Source organism: Musa acuminata, chromosome BXJ3-4 (genome assembly GCF_036884655.1).
Source record: "Musa acuminata AAA Group cultivar baxijiao chromosome BXJ3-4, Cavendish_Baxijiao_AAA, whole genome shotgun sequence".
NCBI classification, from domain to species: Eukaryota; Viridiplantae; Streptophyta; class Magnoliopsida; order Zingiberales; family Musaceae; genus Musa; species Musa acuminata.
In genome coordinates this window covers 35,625,079-35,637,438 of record NC_088352.1, presented here as the reverse complement: position 1 = coordinate 35,637,438, position 12,360 = coordinate 35,625,079, and the positions used below count along the sequence as shown (strand labels likewise).

General features: G+C 41.6%; 2 protein-coding genes across 7 annotated transcripts in view; one reads left to right on the top strand and one right to left on the bottom strand.

Moving 5' to 3' along the window:
• Positions 1-1,510: 1,510 nt before the first annotated feature.
• Positions 1,511-9,980, top strand: LOC103969781 (uncharacterized). 2 transcript variants are annotated; one of them, XM_009385278.3, is made up of 7 exons: positions 1,511-2,915; positions 5,628-5,746; positions 5,820-6,440; positions 6,532-6,835; positions 7,061-7,226; positions 9,435-9,537; positions 9,616-9,980. In XM_009385278.3, exons 1-7 carry the CDS (start codon positions 1,815-1,817, stop codon positions 9,734-9,736), a joined length of 2,535 nt encoding a protein of 844 aa, XP_009383553.2. In that variant the 5' UTR covers positions 1,511-1,814; the 3' UTR covers positions 9,737-9,980. The 2 variants fall into 2 exon arrangements, with proteins under 2 accessions (XP_009383553.2, XP_009382831.2); XM_009384556.3 differs by having other exon boundaries at positions 1,512-2,915; positions 9,432-9,537.
• A 1,024-nt stretch (positions 9,981-11,004) lies between these two features.
• The window catches only part of LOC103971873 (uncharacterized), a 53,524-nt gene continuing 52,168 nt past the window's right edge, over positions 11,005-12,360 (bottom strand). For 4 of the 5 annotated variants that reach the window (XM_009387138.3, XM_009388594.3, XM_009389318.3 and 1 more), the window contains 2 exons: positions 11,483-11,533; positions 11,005-11,380 (listed from right to left, as the gene is read on the bottom strand). In XM_009387138.3, coding sequence (XP_009385413.2) covers positions 11,270-11,380; positions 11,483-11,533 — 162 coding nt within the window. In that variant the 3' untranslated portion in view covers positions 11,005-11,269. Of the gene's footprint in view, positions 11,400-11,482; positions 11,534-12,360 lie in introns of all 5 variants that reach the window. The other variant, XM_018828956.2, reaches the window with a different exon arrangement.

The following is a 12,360-nucleotide window of genomic DNA, read 5'->3' as shown; positions in this document are numbered from 1 at the left end:
TCCTGGGTGCAGGTTTTCTGCGATGGAATGTATGTGTTTTGAGTCATTATTTTTGGCTTTGATGCTCTCGATAAAAAATAATATACTATATAGGAAGAAGAAGCACAAAGCTAATGGGCTAAAAGTGGGTCTCATCAACCTTGGAAACCATGTCTGTGGAGATCGGAGAACAGGTGGGGTACGAAACTTGACCACCACCATGTGGCTATGCTGCCACCTGATGTGAGAATGTTCAGCTCCACTGCTCGTAAAAAGCCATGGCAGAGACAAAAATGGTGTTGGGTGATTGGTGCAGAGTTAGGAATGTCCAAGTGGGAAGAAGCCGCTAAGGTCCTCCGCCAGGGTTTGGCTGCTTGTAGAGTCAGTCGAGGCGTCTCCTTTTTCCTTCCGTCGAATGATCACAGGTCACATGTGACAGGTGCCCACCTTAACAGGTAAATCCATCGGACTGAAGAGGACTCGATCGAACACTCGCAGGTAGATAAGTGCATGCATTTGGAACAAAAGGAAGTCCTAAGTTGACTGTGCTGTTTGATGTAGTAGATGTAAGAAATAACACGATGTGTCGAGTTTCTCTACCAATCAAACCCTACGAGTGCTGGGATTCAGAGGCTCAGAGCTCGACTGTATCATTGCACTGGAATACTGTAAGAGCTTATTGGTGGTGTTTAGTTTTCAGGCGCTGCAGTTGTGGTGTCTTAACTCAGCGTTTCTTTCTCCAGCGTTGAGCAGTTGCAGTCAGTCATTCTTACATAGTTCAACCCTTCCTCGTGGTTTGATGGAGTTTCTTGGACCTGCAGTCTTCCAATTCTGGCGAGTTGCTTCGATAATTCAAGTGCTGGAGTGGTTCTTGACTTGGAATCCAATGCACAAGGGAAAATAATCCGATATCTGACGTCAAATGTAGTGAAATCCCTAAATCCTAATCATCAAGTCCGCAATTATCTATTTAATTTTGCGGTGATATTACACATACACCATATAAATCGATCACAATTGGGTGATTTAACGATAAAAATCATAATTTATACTTTTTTTGTCCCTTATTTTATTTTCTAAAGAATAATGAGACATTTTGTTAAAATTTATAAAAATGAAAAATGAAATTATTCCAATAAATCGCCCGTCATAGTTCCACCAATGCTAATTGGGGATTCAATCATCCCCGTCTATGATTCAAGTTCAGATCTTAGCCTTCTGATCATCATCACAGGGTTCCGCATCAACCCCGATCACCGACCGATGACCCAAACAAGGGTGGATCTTCTCCCCCAACGCCCCAATCATTGGCATCATGTACGTCATCGACGGATCACGCGCCGTCCGATCGCCACTGTACGACCTGCCTTTTGATTTCTCCTCCTCTTTCGCCATCCCCACGAAAAGGAAGAAGCGGAGGGCAATGGAAATGGAAGAAAGAGACAAAATCCACCTGGCCGTCCCCCTTATGACGTGGACTAATGCGAATGTTTTCTATTATTATTATTATTATTATTAATCTTTATGGTAATCGGCGCTTCGCTGCCTTTTGCCGTTCGCCTGTTCCTCCTCTTCTTGGGATCGGCGGTTCCGCCCCTTCGCCCTTTGGCTCGCCCCCCGTAAGAATCCTAAAATAAAAGAATCAAGATCGTTTGTTTAACCGCTTATCCCCCTATAAATGGATCGCGATCCCTTCCGATTTGGCCACCATTCCGTGAAGTTCTTCTTCTCGTCGACGTTGATGGATCCGTAGAGCTTTTTCGTGTGATGTGGATTTGGGGTGTCTATGGAGGTCCCCGTGTTGCGTGATTGGGGTGCGTAGGGTGGAGGGACGAATGGCGGATTTTCGGCACAAGGACGCCGACCGGGAGTTCCGGCGGAGCGTGGAGGAGCTGCTGCGGCGCGGCGGGCGCGGGGATGGGTGCGTCGGTGAGGAGGCGGACGAGGCTGGCGCTGGCGAGGGCGCCGACCAGCTCGCCCGCCGGCGGCGGCGGTCGGACCTCGAGGGGGATGACCTCGCCGAGACCTCGGCCGCCGCTCGCCGCCACTCCCGGATCCTGAGCCGGTGGGCGGCTCGGCAGGCCGAGGAGATGATCACCACGATTGAGAGGAGGAACCGGGAGTCCGAGCTGATGGCGCTTGCGCGGCTCCACGCTGTGTCCATGCTCGACGCGTCCTTCCTCCGCGAGTCGCGGCGGGCGCAGTCGTCGGTCGAGCGCCCCGTGGCCGCCCGGGCTTCTTCCGTTCTCCAGAGGTGGCGCGAGCTCGAGGACGAGTCGGCCGCTAGGGATCGTAGGAGAGATTCCTCTTCTAGGATCGACGCCTCCAGTAACCACCGTACTGCGCCGGAAACCCAGGTTTCTGTGGTGCCGAGGGATACCTCGGAGGTAACCAGTGAGAGCAATGACAATGAGGATTCTGAATGGCCCGATGAGCCGTCGGGCCTGAGAAGGCAGGGTGTGGAAGTCGAGGATGCTGAGGAGCGGGGATCAAGTAGAGAACAGTCTCCTGATATTGGAGATGGTGGGGATCGTGAGATGGAGAGGGAGAGGGTGACGCAGATTGTGAGCGGGTGGATGACAGAGATAGCAATGGCAGACACTACACAAGTATTGCGGGGGAGTGGTAGCCCAAGGAGTGAATGGCTTGGTGAGAGAGAGCGCGAGAGGGTGAGGCTGGTCAGGGAGTGGATGCAAACTGTGAGCCAGCAGAGAGATGCTCGGGCTAGCAGGAGGGAGGAGCAGGCGATGGATGGTGTCATCACAAATCGTGAAGATCGTCGACCAGAATGCACTCAGAGGAACTTGCTGAGGCTCCGGGGAAGGCAGGCTCGCCTTGATCTGATCATGAGAAATGTCAGGGAGCGGGAAAGGGAGCTTCAGGACTTGTCACAGCACCGGCCTGTTTCGCATTTTGGGCACCGCATACGTATACAGGTCAGAGGATTTACAATTTGATCATAATCTATAAATTTGATATTTAAACTACGTGACTTAACATTATGTCCATTTGCTTTCATTGAATAAACATACTGTTTTTTCCGAGCATTCCTTCTATATGTCGCCCTTGTTATTCTCGGCTATGTATACTGCCTGAGTAATGGATTTTTTTATATCACTGGGCCATATTAATTTTGTATGTCTGCTTCATGTTATATTAATCTGATTCCCTTCATAATCAACTGTTGTCAATCTTTTGCTGGTCACAGTGGTGTATATGAACCAGAAGTAACCTTCATACTCTAATAGATTCTACTGTAGGTATGATCTTCTGACTAACCATGTTGATACCTGATTTTAATCTCTATTTCTGTTCCTTCTCTTTGTTCTAATTGTGCTAAGATTATTTTAAGTGAAGATTTTTTATGTAAGAGTTCTTTATTTTCATAATCGAGGGTTCTATGTATTCACAGGGATTTACTTTGAGGTTTAATAATTTGGTAAAGAAAAGTAAAATTATAGTCTAAGATTAGGTAAATTTTGTTGAAGGGTAAGATCGTCGTAGTGCCTCAGGTGTTTGGACAGTTTGATCCCTACAAGGACCTGATTTTAGCCACAAAAAAAAAGGAACTGTTTTGTTCAGTTTACTTTGTTGTGATGAAACATGGTCTTTTTGTGGATAGAAAAGAAGGAAAAGCTTCTTGAGGTAATATTGCCAGATGTGCGCTGGGCATCAAGAACTATCTGAAAAACTTTTGCCATTTTGGTGCATCTTACAAACTTTCTGAGCCACTTATACCTTTTTCTTGTCCATGTTCTTAAATCTTGTTACTAGGACAAACTAACAGGCTTTGAAATCTATCACAAAAACCTATTGCTGATTGTAGATTCTACCCAACTGCCAAGACTTGTACACATAATTTTGTTGATCTATGTCATAGAAAATAATTGATTATTCATAGGGCAAAAATAGTTGAGAATTGCCATGACACTCTTTGTTTTTTTTTTTTTTGTAATATTCATGACATAGTTAATTTTAGAATGGAATTTGTGGAATGTAATGCTTCTGTTGTTACTCAAGACTAAGAGGGAAAGTTTGGAACTAGCTGCAATTAGTACTTGAGAGTTCGTATTGTATTTAACATTTCTACTTCCATGAATTTGGAGTTAGTGGTAGCACCTTCTAGGAAATGAAAGGAGGCAAAGCTTTTCAAAACTGACTTCATTTTGCCAGATCTCACTAGGTAGATCCAAGATTCTTGGTGAAATATAATGAAAGTGAAGTAGTAATTAACAATAAGGGACGATTCAAGGACTGTTAGCGCTTGTCAATGAGCAAGAGAAGTGACAACATCAAAGCATGCTTCAACAACAAAATAGCTTAAAATGGCTTATGAAGAACTATATGTGACTTGTAAGCATAGACTTGAGATCTGGTTTGTGTCGGTTCAGTCCCTCGAGGCATGTAGCACGCCAAAAATGGTCGTAGGTTTGGACTCCATAATATGCTAGCACTTGCTGTCTTGGTGCAGATTTCATGTGGATCCATGTCATTTGGCATGTATTCTTGGCACAGAACCTAAGACATGAAATATATACTTTATTTTGAATATCAGCTTTTAATTAACAATGCAAGATTGGCCAGAATAATTTCCGTATGGCTATATGATAAGTTGATAACAAAATCCAGGTAATTTATTTCAAAAAAATCTTACCTGTACAAAAACTAGAGCATTTATAGACATTGGGATTTGCCACCCAGTCCATGTATGGCGTTGAGAGTTGCTTTTGTGAAAATGAAGAAGTGCAGTAAGAATTGCTCATGCCTAAAATGTTCTTGGTCTTATGTTATGTTCTGAAGAAATTTAATTCTGATCCTTGGTTTTGCTGCATGTCAGCAAACCAGAATTTTCAGGTTTCGGCAAATGTCAGCCTCGATCTCAGACTTGTTCTATGGTTGTTAGAAGCATTATGCTGAGATCTTTTGTATGGTAGTGTTTGATTACTCAACTTTTTATGCTGTCGACAAGAGAACTGATATTGTCGTTTTTTAAAAACTTAAAATTGAAACAAGATATCCTCTAGACATTAGATATATTCTTCTACAGAACTGCTGAAAGGTGCACTTTTCTCTTCTAGTAAAAACTTGGAATTTAAATGAGATATTTTAATGTTCTTTTAAACAACTTGTGTTTATGTTTAACAAGAATTGCTTGGACAGACATATGAGAAGAAAGGTTGAGGTTTTAATTAATTTGATATGAAGGTTTGCTTTAGCCCTTCAGGTAGTTAAGGCCGTCTGCTTTGTGTATACATTGATCAGTAATTTCTCGAAGGCTTAGATAACTTTGCTGATGTTATGCAAAACGTCTATTTTATGGGATTTGCATGTGAATACTATAGTTTGTTGGTATGTCTTTAAGTTATAAGGACCACCACTTTATGAAATTATAAATGAAGGCAGATTCAGCTTTGAAAATGAGCATATGCCCATTCTTATGAGAATGAAAAAAAAGGAGTTTTTGAGAATACACCAGAACATTGTACTGATATATGCATTCTAGTGGAAATACCTTCGATATTGGTAAACTCGTTTCATATGCTTGAAATCCTTGGAGGTTGAAATTTTACCTTTTTATTAGATTGATTCCTTGTAGTTATATTTTGCTTTCTCACTTTGTTGGGCACTAAATGATAACCATGTTCCAGTCTGTACTCCGAGGTAGATTCTTGAGAAATGGTGGGTCTGTTGAGGATGGACAACAGCATTCCATTGCAGCTAGAGAATTAGGTCAGCTAAGGCAGCGTCATACTGTATCTGGCTTCAGGTACGGTTTCATCTATATCTCCAAATGATCATTAGGGTTAATTGAAGTTGATATATCAAATTTCTGTTTCTAGGGAAGGATTTCGCTCTCAAGAGAGCAGTATTGTCACTGATCAAGCAAGCAGCCAATCTGCTGATGGTGATAACGTCAATATATCTGGAAATGATAACTCTGTCACAAATGCATTGGAGGTTTCCGATGTGACCTATGATCAATTTCAAGCAAGCGATGATGACATTGATATACATCAGACAGCAGAAGTTGATACTACAGTTCAGATGGAAAGCAACATGCAGAGCAGTGATATGGGTGGGAGAGAATATGCAATTCAGGATGATAATTGGCCGGAGGATGATGCAGAACATGGGCAAGGGGATTGGCAACAGCCTATTGAAGTCGGATTGAGTGTACAACATGATGGCCCTGTAGAAGAACCTGACAGGAACTGGCATGAAAATGTAGACCAGGAGTGGCTTCATGAAACCCCTGAAGATGAAGATAGACAAGGTAGCCATCTTCTGGAAGCACATCAACATTGGCATAGCGATAATTCTCAAGCGACTGAAGCAAACTGGCAAGATGGACCATCAGACTCTTTAAATGATCAGCATTCTTTTCGTGTTATAAGAAACGGAGTCATTTCATCAGATGATGACAATGTGTATAGCATGGAACTTCAGGAACTCTTGAGCAGGTATTAGCTGATAGTGTAGTTGGCTAACTTGTAAGAGGTGAAATTATGTTGGGTCATCATCTTGCTGAGTTGTTTCATACTTGCACTGCAGGCGAAGTGTATCTAATCTTCTTCACAGTGGGTTTCGTCAAAGTCTCGACCAACTAGTACAGTCCTATATTCAAAGGCAGGGGCGTGATGCATTTCAGTGGGACATGCAAAGTGGTATGCCTGACCATGTTTCACCAGAGGAAGACCAGAGGCAGCAAAGAGATGATTTGATTCAGAGCCAACAAGATTCCGTTACCAGGCCTCTACATACTCCACCAACGCCACCGACACCACCTCCGCTGCCACTATGGCATTCAGAATTGCATAACAGTTGGAGTCGGCAGCACATCCGTCGCACCGATATTGTGAGCTTATCTTCTTTTATCGTCTGATTTGTTAAGTTGTGTCGGAAAGTTTGTGTTAATGAAGATTTTAGTTAACCTCAAGCTTTTTGTAACCTATATATGTTTTTCCTTTGCTCGTGAATACAGGATTTGTGATTGGCTACACTGTTTTGATTGTATTTATTGGATGTGTTTCATAAACTTGAGATTATCTAGTTTGATACTGATATGGTTTTGTTGATGCAGGAATGGGATATTGTTAATGATTTAAGGGCTGACATGGCTAAGCTTCAGCAAGTGATGTGTCATATGCAACGGATGTTGGAGGCATGCTTAGATATGCAGCTAGAGTTGCAGCGTGCGGTTAGACAAGAGGTTTCAGCAGCTTTAAATCGTTCAGTTGGAGAACATGGTTAGTAGCTTCATTTTAGTGACAGAGACGTCCTACATCTTTTTTCTATATTGCACATAGAAGATTGATTCAGTTCTTTTATCTTCTCTGGTACTATCATCATAAGCAGTACCAGTGATTGCAAAAGGCGCTCGGGCGCTTGCCTAGGCGCTCGGGCGAGGCGAGGCGAGGCCCGAGCGCCTCGCTAATGTCCCAGGCGGCGCGCTTCAAACAGGCGCCGCCTGGGCGCTCGCCCGAGCCCAGGCGCTGGGCGCTTCGGGCAAGCGCCTGGGTAAACCAAGGCGACCGAACCAGAATTTTAGGTTTGGTTCGGTCCTGGTTCGGTTGTTAGTTGGTTCAATCGAACCAACTAAACCGATATAACCCCAACCCTAACCCTAACCCAACACTAACCTGCTGCCGCTGTCGCTCTCGATCGCGATCGCGATCTCGTCGCTCGCTGCCGCTGCTCCCGCTGACGCTGTCGCTGCTCGCGCCTCCCGCGAGCCTTCCCGCTGCTCGCGCCTCCCGTAAGCCCTCTCGCTGCTCACGCCTCCTGCGAGCCCTCTCGCTGCTCGCGTCTCCTGCGAGCCCTCCCGCGAGCCTTCCCGCTGCTCGCGCCTCCCTCGAGCCCTCCCGCGAGCCTTCCCTCTGCTCGCGACTCCCGCTGCTCGCGCCTCCCGCGAGCCCTCCCAACTACCGCGAGCCCTCCCTCTGCTCGCGACTCCCGCGAGCCCTCCCGCTACTCGCGCCTCCCGCTCCCTTTCCTTTTCCCCCCGCCGCTCGCCGCTGCCGACGCTGCTTCCTTTCTCCGTCAAGCTCAGACTGCTCAGTATACTCTTAAATCTTAATATTAAGTTTATTTGAATTTTGAAATGATTAATTTTCATTAATAGATTAATAATATATTATTTTGATTTTAATGTTATTAATTTTGTGATTTTGTATCTTAGATTTTTTTTAATTTAATAGTATATTTTTATTTAAAATTTTAAATAATTATATTTATTAATTATATTATATATTTTTATATTTTAGTGCCTCGCTTCGCTCGGACGAGCGCCTAGCGCCTCGGGCGTTTTTGGACCTTGGCACCTTTTGGCGCCTAGCGCTTTTTAAATCACTGAGCAGTACATGTTCCAAGTCTATATCATGGTTGCAGGATGATATTGTCGTGCTTGGGTTTTGAATAAAACCCACGAATTTTGAAATATATGCATAAATATTAAAATTCACGAAATACTAGTCATAATTTTAAGCATTATTATGACACATTCTAGGAAGCAAAACCTGAATGCTGGCAAGTCATGTTGGTTTAATTGAAAGGGTTTGTCAACACTGTAGTTTTAACCTTTTCTTATAAGCACTAGTTGAATTCAAAGTGATCAATTTGAAGAATATAGGTTTTCTTCGGAAGTATGTGATTAAGTTTATTGATAAACTATTTAAACTTTCATGTTCTTTAGTTCCTTTATTTCTCTTTCTTATTTGTACTCCTTTCCTGCCTTGGGTTTTAGCTGCAGTCTCCATAGAATAAGATCCAGTGTTTCACTATTTGGCATTACTTAAGTTAGCTGCAGTATGATGTTTGTGTTTCTGTCAGATACTTATCAGACTAATTTATTCAAATAATGAAAATGGAACAATTTAAAAGGGTTGGTCCTTTTATAAATCTTAAGGCTTATTGCGAACTAAACTTCCAAATATCAACATAAATATCTTATTTGTTTATAATTATTATTCTCCTACATGTTCCTGTATTTAAATTGTCTGCTTGTGAAATTTTCTCTCCTTGAGAAGATACCATTTATTTCATGATCTCGTATTTAAATTTTGTCTCCTTGTCTAATTCTTATGGTGTGTTGTGCAATTCTGCCATCAGTTACATATGGTCACAAAAGCAAGCAGAGTCATAAAGCTCTATCCTACTTTTAGTGAGTTTCCTTTACAGAATCACTATGGCCTTTGCTTACGCAGCTGTGTGGTGAGCACAAGGAGAATTATTGTTTCACCTTTTTTACACTATGGCTTGGTTCAAAATAAAATTCTTCTGTTTAATTTCTGCTCTGCAATAACACATCCTTGCTGTTCTAAGAGTGCATCTTTTCTTTTGTGCTTCATGTATGTGGGAATACGAAATTTTTGCTGGGCTTCTCATTGCTTTGGAAAAACATTTTTCTGTATAAAAACTGTTTTCAGATTTGCTTAATCCTACTTCTAATGCAGCAGGGGAAGTCGGAGAATCATCAGAAGATGGAATAAAATGGAGTAACGTGAGAAAAGGGATTTGTTGTGTCTGTTGCGAGAATCAAATTGACTCTCTTCTTTACAGGTGATAGTTTCCTCATACTTCACCTAAAACAGTGCATTATTAAATGGAGAATTCTTCGATTGTTTTTGTTCTATACAGATGTGGGCACATGTGCACCTGCTCAGGATGCGCGAACGAGTTGGCTCAAGGCGGAGGAGGCAAGTGCCCTTTGTGCCATGCACCCATCGTTGAGGTGGTTCGTGCCTATTCCATAGTGTAGAAGTAATAAACTGGGTTGGAGACAAAAGGGGGACCGTCGGTTTCGATGAGGGGAAGGGAAGCTCTCCAGATTCATCAAAAGATGTATCCGTGGTCGTTCATGGTGTCTTTGGCTTTAGGCATTCTTATGATTATTATGAGAGTCAGGAATTTTGAGTGGACCTGTAAATGGCACGTTCTCATCATCACTGATTCACAATAAAGATTATAAAAAAAGAAAAAAATGAAGCAAAGGGTTCCTAGAACTTTTTGTTCGTATCATCCTGGATATCCACTCTCTTAACAATTTTTCCCTCAAACTCGAGACTTATCAGGAAACCAAATAGTATGATGGGAAGCACGAGGATGGTCGTTCTTGGCCGAGGGAGAGAGACCTGCTCCGGCTTCACCACTTCCTCCACATGAATGACACATGGTCGTCGTAGTGGTGATGATCATCCTAACACTGATGATGATGGAATCGCCTCAACTTTCTTGATGAGGTTCATTTGTGATGGTGATGAACCATCGAGGGCTGCATCACGTCTATGCTACAAGAGGCGTAAAGCTTGATCATCCAAAACTACAGAACGGGTCTTGTAGCAAGCAGTTGATACCATGGCCACGACACGCAGAATACTTAAAGCATCAAGGTTTTGTTTACTACTAAAATCATGAATTCCTTTTCCTCCCATTCCATTTCTGACCCAGTAAGATTTTTCTCTGTTGAATTCCCAATAACATTAGAAGGTGGATCATATCTCAAAATAAAAAAAAAGGGGGCAAAATCATTTGTCTAACAGATTTTGCATGATTACAAAATCATTTGTCACGGCAGCGTGGGTAATTGCCAGGGGAAGTTTGTAGGATTCTTTGAATCAATATATTTCTTCCTATATCAAAAACAAATCCCGATGACAAGTTCTCTTGTGTGTACAAGATAACTTGGCCCCTGCAAAGTATTTAAGTATTTTTTTCGCTTTATTTGGCTGCACTAAATAGAATATGTTTTGCTGACTCCATATTGCCCCAAAATCTATAACTTTTCCTTGTTTTCTTGTTAAAACCCATAGAAAAATGCAATCCAGTTACAAGTGTCAAAGTTGACTACAGGATGATTGTATTTAGTATTCATGTCAATAAGTTTGGCTTGCATTGGCAAACGACACTCAAAAAAGACTTCCTCCTTGACCAGCATATTCAGAAACAAAGATCTTTAAGGAAATCATGAACTCGGTTAAAAGATAAATACATGCTCACATAGACACGATTGTGTAATATGCTATGGTATGGTGCTGACACATGATATGCTATTTTTATAAATGACCAAAATACAATTTCGACGGGATGGTGTTTCTGCACAAGCAGTTTAGCCGGGAATTAGATGTGCCTTCTCTTTGTTTAATGAGGTTATGACACGGTTATGGTTCAAAGAAATATAGGGCGGGCTGGCAAACAATAGGAGCAGCAGAATCTCACTTACATATACAAGATGAAAGAAAAGAAAAATAAATAAATATAACTTTACATGCTGAGGAAAATGGTAGACCTACGGTTATGTGCCTGCTTCAATCCTTTCCAGGACTTCCAGCCTTGTCTTCCTCTTCCAACCTTTCATGGTGGCAACAAGGTTTACCAGTCCATTTATTTGACTTTTACTGTATTCCTGCAGATTCAACACAAATCTAAAGCTAAAACAATGCTGGAGATTAAACAAGGAGAACTGCACTTTGCTGAGATTCTACTCATAATAAAAATCACTTCGTACCGGATGAGCACGTGCCCAGTGCACATATTCAGTCTCTGGAAGATAGTAGGCCTGTTATCATGGAAACGGACAACAGTAGTAAATATAGTGCCAAGTTTCAGTCAAATAGTTCAGGATGATGAGGTACCACAAAAACAAGTAATTTGACTGGACTATCTCATGCAAATGGACCAATTTGTATCACAACGTAACAAGAGTTGAATATTAGTATGACAAAATGTGCTAAGCTTTAGTTCACTGATGATAACTAAAAAGTTTGTTCATAGTCAATGTGAAAATTTAAGGCTTTAAAACCGTTGTTTATGTAAATATAAATAATATCAGTAAACTCACTAGACATAGTCCATATATTTCTTTCTAATACTAGTTATTACATTCTTACACATTTTTTAAAAATTATATATATATATATATATATATATAGTTCCATCATAATAAATTTTAGGAACTCTATCACAAGATATTTTAACCTAAAAAGCTATTTTTTCATCAATTGCCTTAATAAACACCTTTTATGTTTGGTCTTCGAAGCATAAAAATTATTAATTCTCAGAAATAGTTGTTTCCATCTTATCCTACCTTCGCTCATCATTTATCAAAACAACATCCCCGCAAGTTCACATATAATCCTTAGGTTTTCTACATGCTTGTATTTTGCTAAAGACATCTTCACTTCCACAATCAATAACTAAGGGATTTGAAAATAATCAACAGAAAAAATATATATATTGGGAGATCACCGAGCATCCACTATCCCTTATATTTGCATTAACCACCTCCTACAGACCTCCTCCTCATGAGGGGCCTTTTTGGTTGATTTATCTTCCTTGTGTCACCAGCAGTTTTAAGAAGGAAACACTCAGATGGAAATCCATCAG

Excerpts from the sequence above, each read along its gene's own strand:
- LOC103969781 (XM_009384556.3), top strand. The coding sequence starts at position 1,815 with ATGGCGGATTTTCGGCACAAGGACGCCGACCGGGAGTTCCGGCGGAGC. Across the intron at positions 2,916-5,627 it reads GGCACCGCATACGTATACAG|TCTGTACTCCGAGGTAGATT; the intron begins GTCAGAGGATTT and ends ACCATGTTCCAG. Across the intron at positions 5,747-5,819 it reads CATACTGTATCTGGCTTCAG|GGAAGGATTTCGCTCTCAAG; the intron begins GTACGGTTTCAT and ends TTCTGTTTCTAG.